General features: G+C 38.1%; 1 protein-coding gene across 2 annotated transcripts in view; it reads left to right on the top strand.

The window, feature by feature from the left end:
• Positions 1-5,238: 5,238 nt before the first annotated feature.
• zcchc7 (zinc finger, CCHC domain containing 7) overlaps positions 5,239-16,688 on the top strand; it is a 31,360-nt gene continuing 19,910 nt past the window's right edge. The window contains exons 1-3 of one of the 2 annotated variants that reach the window (XM_014013264.1): positions 5,239-5,313; positions 9,323-9,925; positions 11,234-11,432. In XM_014013264.1, coding sequence (XP_013868718.1) covers positions 9,410-9,925; positions 11,234-11,432 — 715 coding nt within the window. In that variant the 5' untranslated portion in view covers positions 5,239-5,313; positions 9,323-9,409. Of the gene's footprint in view, positions 5,353-9,322; positions 9,926-11,233; positions 11,433-16,688 lie in introns of both variants that reach the window. The other variant, XM_014013262.1, reaches the window with a different exon arrangement.

The following is a 16,688-nucleotide window of genomic DNA, read 5'->3' as shown; positions in this document are numbered from 1 at the left end:
CATGTAAAATTTAATCAAATGAAACTTATTTAAAGTTTAAATTTATAAACAGGGCTGCACATGAGTGATCAAAAAAGAAAAAGCGCATCAGATGGAATATCATAAAGCTCACCTGAGTACCTCAGATTGTAGCTGAGATTGTGAAAACAACAGCTAGCAGGGCTCTAGAGCGCCACCAGTTGGGTCACAAATGTAACCTGATTTCTTAAATCAATCAATCAATCAATCAATCAATCAATCAATCAATCAATCAATCAATCAATCAATCAATCAATCAATCTATCAATCAATCATTCACCTGTTTCCTTCAAGATCCGTTCAAAAGATTCGCCATGGTTCAGATAAGAATTGGGCCCATGTTTGTTTGTTTGTTTGTTTGTTTGTTTGTTTGTTTGTTTGTTTGTTTGTTTGCTTTTTACCCTCCCCTCCTCGTGCTAATTAACGTGATTAATATAAGAGGGGGAGAAGTTGGATCGGTGACCCGAGCTCTGACCGAGCGGAACCGGAAAGAATCGCATTAACGCGCGAGACACGAGCATAGAGGGGACGATTAGAAACAACAATGAGTAAACAACACAGGAGGGAAGAGCAAGGCACTCTTGGACTGAACTTATGCGTCCCGCTGCGTCAAAAGGACGGAAAAGACAAAAGTTTCTGAGAGGAAGGCGCTGAAGGAGGCTTTAATCAGACATTTCTTATTTAAAACATGAATAAAATCATTAGTTTTCAAACTCTTCCTGTTCTGTCTGAGAGAATAATGATCACAAGAAAAGTCAGCAAAAATATTGCATAGTTTTATTTTAAACAGCTAAGTAAAAACCACTGACAATTCAGCCATTATTAAGTTTTAAACACTTTATAACTGAATAATAAGACATTTCAGTATATTAAATTAAAAAAAGGAGTCACCTCTTGCCAAGTAGCGAGCCAACAATGAGCTGCCTACTCTGTATTCTCAATTTTTATTCTTATTTCAGATTTCACGTATCAAATATTTGTCAGTTCAGTAAACATAATTTAAACTAACACACTGTTCTTGTCAGTCATATTATTGAGTTCAGATCTGAACAATGCAACAACACTTCAATATTTGTACCTAAATCATGTTTCTGATGGAGACAAAAGTGACAGAAAACAAGCAGAAGCCCAGAATAGCCTGGAGATTAACAAGTTCTATGTGCATCATTTTGGATAAATCAGCATTTGTTGTGTGGGCTGATGGTTGCAGCATGCAGGCTGTTTGAAGCATTGCTCCAAAGTGGAAAACAAAAATGCACAATTGTGCAGCTCTTGTTTTTAATTCCTAAAACACATAAAGTATTTTCACACAAACTTACATTTTTTAAAATTAAATAATCATGATACTTCTGTGAGTTTGAGGTTTTCCTTTTGGTCTCAAAGTTTGTCTTTTTTTTAATGTGAAGCACTTTGGAACCTTTAATTAAAAATAATGGGTTTAGCTGAAAGATTTGATGTTTTTATCACGAAGCATTGTTTTTTTTAAATCTCTGAATTTGATACACTTTGATCCAATTATATGTCACATCTTTTACCTGCTAGGCAACCTCTACTGTCACGTTAATAAAAGGCTGTTCTGCCATTGTCTTCTTTTCCCTCCCAACACTCAGAGCCGGCTGAGCTTACCTCTATATCCCCAGCGTTTCATTCAGAGTGGCACTTTACTGTGGCGACACTTTCTGAGGCCACGCTCCCTGGCTGCTCTGATAGAGGATGGAGGTGGTGGTGGGGGGGCTCAAGGGCCACAGGTTGGATTGAGAAATGGCTGACATTATTTGTCCATGAAACATTATGTGACACAACATGACCCCGGGGCCATTTGTATGTAAAGGTAAACATTTCAGCGTGACGATTGGACAAGAGCAGACAAGGCTCCTGTCAGTGTGGTTTTCTACTTGCAGATGGTGATGTTGCTGCTGCTGCTGTGTGTGTGTGGGTGTCTGTGTGGGTGTGAGGAGTTTCTGTCCACAAGTGTAACCCCTAATCCTCATCTAGCAACGAAGACCCAGATCTGTTGAACAGCTATTAGACAAGAATGGGCCAATATTCTCCTCCAAAATCTGGTCTCCTTAGGTCCTACATGTTTACAGACCTTTACTTTAATTTAACAAGGAAAAAGGCAATTTCTTAGTTTTACTTATAAAGTTATAGCTTTTATAGTTTGCTACTTTTATTATGAGTGAGATGTGGGTTTTGCTAATTATTGTTTTAATTCACATTTTATGCCAACTTTGTTAGTGTCAGAAAGAATCTCCTTCAAACATAGAAAAGGAGAAGTTTTCCCTGACAAATTTTTATTCCTCCCTGGTTTGATTATTTGTCTCCTCTTGCTTGGTGGCTTTGCACCTGATTAATGCTCTGCATGGCATATTAACTCCAAAATCTACCAAATCGCTTCTGTAATTCACAGCCACTTTTTTTTTCTTATCCTGCAAAGTGATTTGATGTCGTGATCCCTGTTAGAATGACTGAAATTTCAATACTTACTGTCAGTAAATTAATGTGTTTGAAGAGAATCAAACTCACACTGAAGTGATTTGATAAAACACATCAGCTGCAGTGAGATAAATATGCTGGTGAGCGGGGTTCAGATGTTGGAATATGTGAATGATTACGGCGCAGAGGGCCCTGTTTGGATGAAAAAGTCGCAGCCTTTTACGTCGAAGCGCTGAGCCAAGGCAAACGTTTTTGTCAGAAAGGCTTCCTCTGGCCCTGGAGGTTTAATGCTGACTTCAGGGCTGTAATTATATACATACAGGAGATAACACCTTGAACAGTTTCAGTTTAAACAGAGTTTAAGTCTGACCAGATGGATGAGTTGTCAGCTAGTCAGAGCCGTACCAAAGTGGATTGTTTCTGTCTTCAAACAACTCTGATCTCAATGTTTTATTAAAATTTACATTGCAACTTATAACCTTTCCATTACACATAACCACAGATTTTTATGGAAAACATGCAATGCCAAATAAATAATATTTTCACATGATTAAATGGCTTTTGGTGTCTGTGTTGTGACTGACTCTCAGCTACTACTACACCAAATTTTAGCTCAGTGTATATAAAACTGACTGTTAAGCTGTGACAGCCATCTTGAATCATCCAAAAACATTTCAACAATTACTTTCGGACTATTTTAATGCAATCTGTCCTGTGACACATGAGATATTTTGCTAACAGAAGGTCAAACAAACACACACTTATACAAGCAATCGCCCACTCTTCATGGTAGCAGGTGATAAAAATGTGTGTGTGTGGGGGGGAACAAGTTTGCAGCTGAAATAGTGGCTGAAAATCTACCAGGAGCACAATAAATTGAGGGTTTGTGAAGATAATTTTCTCCGTGAAGCAGATTGATTGTTCTTTCAATGGCTAAAATTATTTTAAAAGATTGCATCACTTCTCCATGCTTTGATTATTTGTCGATGTCAAATTCTACACTGTCAAGAGTTACACTCGGTTTTATGTAGTTTCTGTAAAAGCTTGAATTATGACATCATACTGACTAAAGGCAAGCAGAGAGACGAGAAGTGGGGCCTTCTCTTTTTTTCTTCGAACCATTAGAAAGCGTTTCCTGCACACAAATGACCATCAGTTGCAAAATAACGCCATCAAATGAGAGCGACTGAAAAAGAATACTGTTTGAAATAAAGCATTGCTGCGGAGTCTGGTGTAAAATGGAAGACGGAGCCACGATGGTACACCCAAACACTACGAAATGAGAGCAATTACATGCTTCTTTTAACTCCCTCTTCTCAATAAAGATCATTCACCAGGCAGAACCATCTTCTCTGGAATGTGTGATTGGGAATCAGGAGACTTTAAATCCCTGTCCCGGACACTCCATTCATCTTTAACAAACCACTAGTTTGGGCACCACTGGTTTGGAGATGAACCGCTGAACCAGATGCCTCAGTTCGTCTTTCTTTCTTTTAAAAATAATAAATAAAAACAAATGCATGGAACCCCAAATCAGGCAGGCACATCACAATTTCTCTGAGGCAGTGAGGCATCCCACACCTGCATCTATTTTTATGGGGGTCAGAGGGCCAAAAAAATAAAAAATAAAAAAACTAAACACATGCAGGACATTGTGTGTGTGTCACATGAGCTAAAGGAAGTGATTGTGTTGTCACATGAGGTGCAGACTAACCTTTAGGAGGCAACAATCCAACTTTGAGATGGCCCTTTCTGTGGCGACATGCATGGAGAAACCTCTGGGATCAGATGGCATTCACTGTGTGATTCCTTATCATAACACCATTTTCTCCCTAATATTCGGATGGAGCTTGGATTATACAAAGTAAACCATTATTCTCATGATATAGACGGGGCAAAAGATGGATGTAAATGCTACACGGTCTGCATGAGAACCACCATTGCATGATTTTGCCGTATTCACCATGTTCTAAATATGACTGATGGTGATAGCCAGACTGTTGAATTACATTTCCATATAGATTTACATTCCCATCAATACATAATAGGTCTGAGGTCTGTGTAAGGCACTAACACACACATTTTCTGACATTTTATAGCTACTGTTTGTGTCTCACTGAAAAAGATTTTATCATAAAATGGTCAGTGAAGGAGTTGGGTCTTTTGTGCGCAGTAAGAAATGTGATGCCTTGAAAGTGAAGCAGTCCAATTGACTAATCTGTCTTATTTTGATAAGAACATTTTATAATCGGTGTGCAATTTTGTAATTTTCAGTTAATCTCAGAGCACAATGAATTTCCACCAAATGTTGACATTATGTTTGCATAACAGTCAAGCTCAAATGATATTGTTATAGAGATTTCTTCTTTTATGGCATGCTATTTTTTTATACTATAGATCATGTAAAAAGGCAAGCAGAGAATTAGGAGTTAGGAGGTGGGGCAGACACCTAGACCATGAAGAAAATGATTTTTGATGTTGCCAAAATATCTTGTGATTGTTGGTATGTTTACTACTCAGATTTATTATCATTGACATATTAATGTACATTAAAAAAAGTAATTTAAACAAACCAAAACTAGTGATATTATTGATATTTTATTTCACAGCACTTTTAAATTACACAAAAACAACACATAGCACATCTGTCTCAAAATACCATGATATTATATATATCTTTTTAAACAACTGTTTTCAGATTTTTTTTTTAATGTTTTTAAAATGAAAAGACCTTTCTAGAATTCTGAAAGCTAAAGTGAGTTCAGACTCACGCTTTTGGTCGGACGCAGGGAAACGCTTCTGTCGGTCATCTTATTTTGGTGGGATAAACCCGGAAGTTGTTTGCCTTCTTGAAAACAGGTAAGCAGCAGATGTGAAGTCTCTAGCTTACTGGTATAGGTAAGTTTGTGCATAATGACTTCAAATATAAAACATACAAAGACGTTGCTTTGAGCTCCGGTACTTCAGCTCCACGTTTTTTTCTTTTCTTCTCTCTGTGTTAGAGCTTAAAGTCTCTCATTGTTTACATCCATCCGACCGGCTAACTTGAAGACACGTGTACAGAGACAGCAGTCCCATGTGCTAAGGTTATTAGCCGAGCTGTAGAAATAAAGCCAGGTTTATTTTTCAGCGGTAGAGTCTCCGTTGTATGTGTTTCATGGCGAGGTGCATTTAAAACACTCATCAGCTGTTTCATAAAGAGCAATTGTGTGGGTACTTCAGTCTGCTAGCTCGTTAGCCCTTCGATGCTAACAACAGTCTAGTTCAGAGCTACTTCTCGCAACAGATTTATTTCGTTTTGCGTGCTGTTGTAGTTCACTCTGTTTACTGAAATAGATCCGTTGCTTTATAGTTTGCATTCTCTTGAATATGCATATTAGTTAAAAGTACCCCTAGATTATTTATTACATTAATTTTCACTTGGTGTTTGGACAAGTAACATCCTGTGTCAAACCAGCTATCAAGGAGAAATTCAGATGTTTTTAAATGTAGTTATTATGAAGTTGAGTTATTTATTACTATTTGAAAAATTTCAATAGGCATAGGTCCATGCTAGATGCCATAGTGTGACTTTAGTTAAAATTTGGATTGTTTATTGAATACCTATATTTTTGAATTGTTTCAAATGAAAGATGATCTCAGTATAGATTTCATAAACCAGTTTATGTTAACATGGATTATTTCAACTGTGTAAAACTTTTTTTATTGAATTTATTGTGTACTGATGCAGCTACTAACAATCTAGTGATATATCGGTAGAAATAGTATTAAAAATGTCAGCTTTAATAGTTCACACAAAACTATCACAATGACTTTATTATAATATTAATGGGTTATTAGGTCTCTGTTGTTATTAGCTCCAGTGTTTGTTTCCTCACAGTCCATTTAAGTCCCCATGAAATCCAAATTAAGTTTTACATTTTTTGTATGTCAGATGTTTGCAGTGGCTGTTACAATAAAGAGTTTGTAAATGTCCAAAATAACATTGCAATTTTCACAAAACCAATTGGAAAGTTTTGGTGCAGAATGCTTAATTGTGTCTGCTCAGTGCAGTCCAGCTGATTATTTACAGCAAACTAATTTTTTTTTCAAAGGGAGTATGTGCAAAATTGATTACCATTTTCTGAAATATTATGTATTCTCCCGGTACATTTACAGTGACACATTATACATTTTATGGTGAGTGACAGTTTATTTAAACTTTTAGGGTAATTTCATACCAGGAAAGTCTTTTGGTCCACTTGTTTGATCTGAACCAAATAACGGACTTTATTTAATTTAATTTTTTCTATTTGGTGCAGTTTGCATTCGCATTGTGCTTTTTGCAAGCGGACTATAATTTAAAGCCACAATAGACGCAACTGACTATTAAGAAATCAAAGGCAGCTCATTCAGTGACAGTTTTACAATGATATACTTATAATTTTGGGACGGTGTAAGTCAAATGCGTCCCGCAACCTAAATGAGACAAGATGCTCCACGTTCCCTGATCCACAATGGCTCATATTTTGCAGCGCAGTCTTAGCTTAGCAACGGTGGCTTGTGAAGTCCAAAAAGGTGCATGTTTCTTGTAGTTTGTTCGGTTCGAGGCTGGTCTGTATTCACACCAGAGTTCGCTTGGAAGCGGACCGAGACCACCTCAAAAATGGGTCTCGGTCTGGTTGTTTGATCTGCACCAGGGTTCGCATGAGTGTATTCACACCCACATAAAACATACGGACCAACAAGGAAAACAAACTGGTCCATTTAAAGCGGACCAAATGTGTCAGCTGTGTATACACCCTTAGTTTTATGCATTCACATCAGTTACTAAATGTTGTTTTTGCACTTTTAAAACAGCGACAGGGAGAAATTTGACCAGTAAAAGGAGTCACATAAGCTACGGATGGAGGTGGAAAGCCATTTTTGTCAGTTTTCATGATTGTAAATTATATCTTAGGCCTGTGAATAAAAATGTCAGTGGCAGAATCATTGGACTTGATAAATTAATTTTACATATTTCCATTGAAGCTTTCAAACTAGACTTAATGTGTCATTATGTAGTACCTATACAGCTAAAGGGAATTCAGCCAACACTGTCTATAATTTAAACCTATGATATTTTTTCTATGACGTAAAAATGTGAGAAAACCCCTCTCAGCAAAAAGCAGCAAAGCAGCAGTCTTAAACATGTAGAGTCTAGGTAGTCCTGAGCTGAGTAGTCAGAGCTTTAATTAGGCAGATTAAGTAAAATCAGTCACCATTGTTGATGGACCGTGACTGTTCTGGAGCTTTAAGTGCACCACATTAAATCCCACCACAGTAAAATACCATTGGTCATTTGTCATCTCCCTGTTCCTGTACGCTGCTGTACTTTCAACACAGGACTGTTGCTCCTTACCAGGCGGTAAGACTCGACTTTCTGTCCCTCTAATCCCTGGTGGCCGGCTTGTGACCATGTAGCGTGGCGTTTATGCAGCGTGCACGGCCTGGGGGCCAATCATCTCCAGCCATCATGGCACAGACACGCAGGACTGGACAGAGCAATGGGCCGATGCCCCTTCCACGTCCTCTGTGTATCTCTGTGTGTGTGAGAGTGCGAGTGTCAGCGACGGGGATTTAGAAAATTAACAACACAGTGTTTCATAGAGTGCAGTGAGTAGAAGACTTAACAGCTCCAGACACAGTTGTTCTGAGCTGGATGTGAGTTTTGTTTTAAAAGTTGGTTGAAATCGGAACCTGACAGGTGATAAACGTTGATCTGCGCTTTCCTATCAGCACAGTCTTGATTGAAAAGACTACAGGTTCAAGTCTTAGTGCAGATGATTCATGCTCTCTCAACCTTCTGCTTTTCAGAACAAGAAGAGAAGATCTTGTAATTGATGTTGGCTTGAGTCCATTTCACTTCTTTTGACTGAGAAATACTTATGAGAATAATATAACTAGAGAAGACTTCTTGGTAAATCATGTTACAAGTTCAATTTATCAAGATTGTCTGTTAGCAAAATAACTTGTGACCCTCTGGACAAATTAACTTTACAGGAAAAATCATTGAATGTACATCTACAACAGTCACTTCATTTCGGGATGTTTGCTACAGCTAATAAACATTAGCCAACACAAAATGACTAGCTCAGTCAGTTTAATTAGCATTGAGCTAAAATTTGATCTGGTAGTAGCTGAGGTTCATTTATAGCACATACTGAGCATGACGTCGCACAATATCGCCTGAGAAGATTAACAACAAGTTTTCAAGGTTTTTCACGGTTTGACCAAAACAGATAGCTCCATCATTACTCAACAAAATAAATCTTATTTTAAAACTGAACGTGTTTGTGTAGAAGCCTCTGAGATTAAATAAATTGAAACATTTATTAAACAGCTGATGGGATTTTTTTTCTGTTTTATTCTGTGGTATTATAACATCTTTGTCAAAATATTTTTCCCACTTTATCTGACTTCATAATCCTGTCAGTGTCACCACAGTTTTCTCACTGTTTGTTGTCTTTTGTGTATGTTTACACATAACAGACACTGTGGGAAAACACTTACTTTCTGTGTGTTGAACTTGTGCCAAACTGAGACCCTCCATTAACTGAACAAATGTCTAAGGTAATCTGACCAAAGACAGATCAGTCCTCATGTTCTGTGTGGGGGGGATAAATAATTGTAACTTGGTCCGACAGAGTCCAGTTTACCATTTTAATTTGAGGAGTTCAATCAAACATGACAAAGTGCCAAGACTATTATAAAATAGTGCGTATATTAAATGTTTGGTAAAGATTAATTTAATTTTCTAAGTGGATTCCATTGAGATACGCAACATGATAATATTTTGTTCACTCTGGTTGCTTTAATATGTTTGTTTTTTGTGTTTTTGTCTTTGCAGCAAATTTTAGCAGCAGGGTGCTGCTGACTCCCCATTTAGGAGTGTTTTTGTGGGTCATGTTTATGTTTTAAACCTTTTTCGAAGGGAATGTATAGTGCCGACCACATCCGCGAAGAGTTGGAGGATGAGCTCTATCAGGATGGAGACTCGGAAGGGTCAGAGGTCAACAGTGAAATGGAGTTTCACCTCTACAGCCAGCTCCACTACTCCTCCAATGCTGCAGAGATGGAGGAGCAGGGGGATGATGAAGAGAAGGAGAATGACCGTTTGGGTCTGGATAACCAGCAACATGAGATGCTAGGAACGACTGGAAGTGGTGACAGTAATCTGCCTTTAAAAAATGACAATAAGCTTTCATCATCTAATGATGACAGCCTCCAGCCAACCAAAAAGAAGAAGAAAGTCAAGAAACAGAAGATTAAGAAGAAAACTGACTCCAAAGATCAGAGATTATCCTCACTGTGTTGTGAAGAGGTTATTGTGATCGATTCCAGCCCTGATTGCATCTCCATCTCTGATGAGTCCTCTGATGATGATGATGGGGTCTGTTCACTCAAGGGTCAAGGCTCACACAAGCTGCTGACTTCAACACCGGCACAACAGGTAGATGACAGACTATAAGAATTACAACCTCTAAGTTTAGATTTAAATATGTTAATCATGAAAAAACAAAGTTTATTTGCCTTTTTTCCTGACTTTCTTTGAAACACTAAAAGCAGCCACATAATGTGATTTTAATTTATTCTATGTTCTGAAACAGGCATGCTTTGAACTTTTTTTTATACTTCCTATAGACATCAACATAAGTTTTATGAGCTCTTAAATTTTTTTTTCAAAAGAAAATTAAACTTAGACAGACTGTAGGCCTTCAGATAAGTTGCCAAATAAAATTTTGGGCAGAATTTCTTATTAAGGTCAGACTGTGCCAGTCTTTCTGTTCATCCATCTTTGTAATATACCAGGGTTTTTTTTACTTTCAGGTTATTGCACTGGTGTCTGCTTTTTCCAGCTTACATGTACATCCAGAGGCTCATCTGAGTTTAATGAATGTTGATGCTGAACAGATTTTTCGGTAGAATTTTGGAGAAGGTCGTCGATACTTTACGAACCTTACACAAGCTTACAGAATTTACGAGGTAAAAAAAGTTACCAACGGATCATTAATTGTGAAAACAACACACCAGCTACTGTAATATTGCTACCCACCCCCTCTATCCAAGCCAGCACAGTTTATTCTTCACGTGTCTTCCTCTGGCTTCATAAAATAAATTCTGTCTGATGCTTAGGAAGCTTACGAAATGTATGGAGGGGGTAAAAATAAAAGTTACTGATAGAAATCCTGAGACGTCACCAGCTGATAGAGGGCATTGTAAAGCAGAACCACGCTCTAGCTAAATGCCTGATGCTAAAGGTGGTGTCTTCTGGTTGTGACTAGTTGGTAAATCTTTGAGGAAGTCCAAAATGCCTTGTGACATTCTTAGTGGTAAATAGTTTTCTCCCGTGTTGCATTGGTGTGCACTCCCATTGCTTGAGTTTTGAACATGTTCTGAAAATTTGGGCGACAAATTTTCTCTCAAAGTAATCAGAGTTGGTGTGGGAACAAGGCCGTACATCTTGCAGTCATTTGGTTGAAAACACGCAGGTTTCAGAGTGGCTACAATGAAAATTTCACGCATTTCCTCAGAATTTTCACACACGTGAGCCTCCTACAGTCACGGCCCAGTGAGATGTGATTACCTAGAGCTGAAGAGCATACAGCAATACAACAAAAAAACCTATAAGACAAACATTTTAGTTCAGTTAGATGACTTGTGTTTTGTCACTTTTGACTTGAAGTTCGGTTTGGTCAGTTTCATTAAGGAAACAAGTGAAAACAGTTTTGACCTAAAACACATTTGTTTTGTTACATAGGAAATACAAAAGAGAAAAAGAAGCTCCGATGTGCCAGTGACCGTGGTTTCCTGCAGCTCAGCTGATTCAGAATCCACATTAGAGTCGGACTCATCAGATTCAGACGGTCTAGAAAACTGGATGCTGCTCGGTCAGGGGATGCAGGATGGAGACCAGTCCATCTCACTCAACCTGGAAGGAGGTTCTGTCAGCAGCGCAGGTGTGTATTTGTTTCTGTGTCTACTGTCTGTGCTATGTTTGTTTTGATGAGTTTTTGTGTATTTAAATACCAAGAAAATTAAACAGGTGAATATATATATATATATATATATATATATTTTTTTTTTTTGACCCAAATAATTCAGAACACTTATTCTACCTGCTGCGCAGTGATAAGAAGCAGATACAGCAATATCCTGCCGGTGAACAATCTGTGATTGCATGTTTGTATGTGCACCATCTGTGTCGGCATGTTTACAAACTTGTAAGCTCTTAGCATTTCTGGCACTGTCTGCCCAGCCGCCCTCCTCTCTGGTGCATCTTTAAGTATGCCTGTGTGCATTAACGCGTGTGTGTGTGTGCGTGCGCCTCTGTGTCTGTGTGTGAATACTTGTGTTTCTAAAATATTCCAGGTCTAATCAGCATGCATGTGTACATCTACGTAGAGACCAACAGTCGTAACGTTAATGCCAAAAACAAACAAACACAGGAGAGGAGGGAGGGGCAGGCAGGAAGAGATGGGAGTAATCAGAAATGGAATAAAAATGTTCCCTGCAAATCTCTTCAGATCTACACATTATCTTATCCTGCAGCCTCAGCATACTCTGCAGCTCCTCTTCAGCTCTCCCTCCTCCTCCCTCCTACCTAACACTCTCCCATCTCATTCTTTTATCCTATTTTCTCACTATTGTGCCCCCCGCTCTCCCTTTCTCTGTGTCTCCCTCACCATTTCGTCCTCATTTGAATTTCCCTGGGCTGATGTTTCTGCAAGAGTGCTCACTGCCTCTTTTACACACAGCCGGGCGAAGGGTGGTGGGGGCTTCTGGAGCTGGTGGGATGGCTTGAGGTTTTTGGCCTGGTTTTGGGAGGAAAGAAGGATTTTAGGTCTCTGTCTTTCGTCTGGCTCCTCTCTGTGATCTTTGGAGCTTGACCTCATGTCTGCACATTGGGGGTCATGGGTGTGGTGTGGAAGGAGACTTAAAGTCAGAGCAATGGGGGAGGGCTTTGACGAAAAAAAGAAAAGAACAGAAAGGCAAGGAAATTAAGGGACGGGCCTCAGTAGTCTTGAACTGTGCCCAATTCTTTACTACCGACTAATTTAAAGCTGTTCTTGGGTTTATTGTGTCTTCACCCTGACCTGATTAAGGAAAAAAAATCATTTGTAAAGGCAAGTTGGCTATAAATTTATCCCAACCAAGATTTGTTTGTGCATCGAAGTGAAATGCTTGAGCACTTTTTAAATAACCACTGTCATTTTTCACTGTCGTTTTGTCGCAATGAGTACGTGTGTGAAAAATGTGTTGTAATCTGCTTTAAAAGTGCCAAAGAAATGCACAATTTTTAGATTTTTGAGTTATCTTTGAAACAATATATGATGTCTTACGAAATAACCTGGTATTTTTGATAATGCTGTAAGATTTTGTTATTTAGTCTTTCATTCAAACGCTGCAAGTGTCTTAAAACATTTTGTTTCAAGGACAAAATCTTGAGAAATATCTAATCTGATACATTCATGTGGCTGCAACTTTTTAAAATCTGCTTATTTTTTTGTGCTAACACACACACACACACACACAAATAAATTTAGGTATGATAGAATATGGCATTAAAGTGAACTTCATAGTTAAAGCTGGTTTTTTTTTATTTATGTTGATGATCAGTAGTTTCACAAATAATTGTGACCAGTTGCTTTTAATGTCACGTTGAATTCCAGTGGAGAGCCTTAGACTAGCGCCATTTCTATTTAATATCAAATACAAGTCTGTTTAAAGGGTTTCTCTTTTGCATTTGGGTAAAATTTCAAAATATTCCCACAATGATTAAATAGTCCAGATTCTTTAAATGAATCTATGCCAATACATGTTTATTAAAATTCACTTTTCAGGTACCCCCAATTAATTTTATTCACCCATTAAAACCCATTAAAATGAAATGACAACACTGATCACAGATGTGATGATAAAATTGGTCATACACTTATTGTTAAGAACAATTTTCTAAAATTAACACGTCATATATGTAACATTAGTGTTTTGTGTGCTAACTGCAGTAAGCTACATACAGTATTCAGATTAGGTTGTACATTGTGTACAGACAACATGCAGTGTGACATTTGGACACAGTTCAGATTCTCCCTCCTGCCTTTTTTGTCTGTCAGAGCGGCTTTAGTACTGTTTCAAAGCAAAATTTCATGGTGACTACATTCTTCTTTTGAGGATTTGTTTCACCAGAACATTTATCCCGAGAGAGTAGAGGCAATTTTATTTTACTCAGCTATGGCTTGTTTAAAGTCTTTTTTTTATGATTACAATAACCTTTAATGTTTATAAGCTAGTGCTTCAGCAGTGATTTATGCTTTTTCATTTTTGGGGTCATGTTAGGTGTTTAAATTTGTAAGTGTGTTTTGGTGACAGGTTTGCACAGCAGTGACTAATATTATTTGAATGCCTAAAACCCATCTCTGCACCATCAACAAATCACATTCACTACACTTAGTCTCTTCTTCTCACCTAGAAAATTGAATCTGTTCCTCCTCTTCCTCCCTGGTCCTGCCTCACTGGTACTGGCACACAGTCCTGTTCTTTAACCACCTAACCTTCTTTTGTTCAGAGTCAGGTATGTTTAGCAAATAATCAGACTCTAAGGAGCTGTCCACAAGAGGTGGGTAAAAATATTGATTCATCAATGCATTGCAATATTTTTTTTCCTCTTATGATTCAGTTAAATCCCTTTGTCACAATTTCATGTTTGTCATGATTTTATGTTTGTACTCCATATGTAGAGCCATTATTATTGTGCTACTGCTTTATTTTCAGATATTTTATTTCTCAAAAATGTGCATGTATACCATTTCTGTTTACATGACCAAATATATAAATATCTAAAAAATATCCACAGAGTCTCTAATGAAATATTTGTACACGTTTTTTTTATGAAATACGTAGTGAAGCATTTAAAGCGATATCAAATTGAATTGATTTATGACCCAGAAAATTGAAATCTAATTGAATTGTGAGGTTGTTAACAATACCCAGCCCTACTGTCCACGTGTCCTCTGATCTAACCTACAACCATCATTGGTTGTATCATTTGGTTCATCATTGGTCATTCTTGTGTTGTTTACATTTCACACCCAGTGTGTCAGTTTTGTGCACATGCTCCATGGCTTGTTTCCTGTTTTTGGTGCATTTTTGTAGCAGCGTTACAGCACCACATGCAAACCATATTTACCAATATTTTGGTTCATTTTCAGTGTTTCTGCATGGATAAACTAAACTTGAAGAAACTGCATTTAGGAAAGCCTAGGAATGCTCAGCTGGTGACCAGAATCAGCCTATTTTCAGTTTGATCAATGTGATCGATTACAGTTCAATCCGAAACTCAAAAATACCCTTTTATTCCTGGTTTATGTACATGCTGGTGCTAAACACTAATTTACACTGACTCTAATGGGTTTGACTCGTAGTTACTGTTATAGTAAATGACTAAAAAACACGTGGTATTCTTGCAGCTCATTTTCCTACTCATTAACACTTGAGCTGAGCTTTTTGATGTGGGTACCACTTAAACAGATGTATATTTAAATTCAAATATTTATATGTGGTAAAGATTTAATAGTTTAGGTATAACTGTAATTTGCCATGAATATAGTTAGTTACCATTAAATAAACAAATCATTGTAATGAAAGTTACATTTTAAGATTTTTTTTACCACAAATATATTTGAACACTGTTGCAGTTTTCTTGTAGAGAAAACAGTAATATTTTGAAGCATTGGAAAAGAAAACGAAAGCTGTTTTATAAATTAAATGTGTTTCAATTTTTTTTGGGGTGGTATTTGTGTAAATATTGTCACCCAGTAATCTGTAGAATATTATTTATGGTTTTCCAGATTCATAAAGAGAAATCTCTTTAGCCTGGTAATATTTTTGGAGAAAATAACATTTTCCTATATTAGAAACATATTATTATAGGCACACAGTTACTTTTTCAATTCATTCAAAATAAAAATTATAACAGGAATAAATAGTTATTGGAAACACCCTAAATTGGTTCATAATTATTAATGGCATGCCACCGTTTTACAATAATCAGAATTTAGAACCAACAAAGAGAAGTGTGATTAGTGTATCTTTCGTCTACACACATGAGCCTGGAGGCAGTCACCTGGTTGTAAGTGGCAGCTGTTGGTAGGTGCTTCTGTGAGGATATGAAAGAAATAAGACAAAGTAGCCAAAAGGGGTTAAGTTGGGCCCGCCTGCCAGTCCAGCAGCTTTGCAGCAGTGACCAGACGGAACAAGAGACAGAAAACAGGGCGTCCCAAAATCCAGTTCAGTGCCTCTCCCACCCAGAAAAGGTGTGTGAGTGTGTGTCCCCATGAAAGAGTCCTGGGTGTAGGCGGGGTGAGCTGAAGCTAAACTTGAATTGTAAGTGGTTAAACTTCACTCAGTTGTCCCACTTTTTCCCTTCTCTTTCTGCCCCCTCAGTTCTTCTCTTTGCCTCCTTGTCCACCCGGTCTTGGTCGCTGCACACCAAACTTTGTTACAGGCTTAGTGAGTCAGCTCTGGTCTGCTATCGGGGTGGCCGATCACATCAAAGTGTGCCTGACTCTGTGTGTGTGTGTGTATGTGTGTGTGTGTGTGTGTGTGCGCGCAGCTTCTGCAAAGAAAAGTCTTGGAAATTGAGAGAAAGAAGTGTGTTTGTATCAGAGAAAAGTAACAAAGGAGGAGGAAGGTAAGCTCTCTTCTCTTCTCTTCTCTTCTCTTCTCTTCTCTCCTCTCCTCTTCTCTCCTCTCCTCTCCTCTCCTCTCCTCTCCTCTCCTCTCTCCTCTCCTCTCCTCTCCTCTTTAAGCCATGTTTTACAGTCTTCTCATGCTTTTCAGATCATCTTGCTGTAAGAAAACTGTTTCCTAGTCTCAGATTAGTATGCCAGCAGTAACAGTCATGTTTTCAGGTTGGTATCTGTGTGAGCAATGCTGCTTTGGGCCTGCAGCTTGTTTCAGTCTGAGACCCTGGTTGGACTTTGATCACTTTGAGGTCACATGCCAGTATACTGAATGTGAAAGATGGATTTAGCTGGTTCCTCTTTGTGTTCGTGGCTCTGATTGTGTGCGTGAGAGAGCGTGTTTATGCACAGAACGTCGGGATTGGGAGACCAGATTACAGTGGCATGCTGGGTACGGTCCTGTGTGTGTGTGTGTGTGTGTGTGTGTGTGTGTGTGTGTGTGTGTGTGTGTGTGTGTGTGTGTGTGTGTGT

The sequence above is a fragment of the Austrofundulus limnaeus genome, unplaced genomic scaffold (genome assembly GCF_001266775.1).
Source record: "Austrofundulus limnaeus strain Quisiro unplaced genomic scaffold, Austrofundulus_limnaeus-1.0 Scaffold99, whole genome shotgun sequence".
In the NCBI taxonomy this organism is placed as follows: Eukaryota; Metazoa; Chordata; class Actinopteri; order Cyprinodontiformes; family Rivulidae; genus Austrofundulus; species Austrofundulus limnaeus.
The sequence above is the reverse complement of the archived record's forward strand: the minus strand, read 5'-3'. Positions and strand labels throughout refer to the sequence as shown.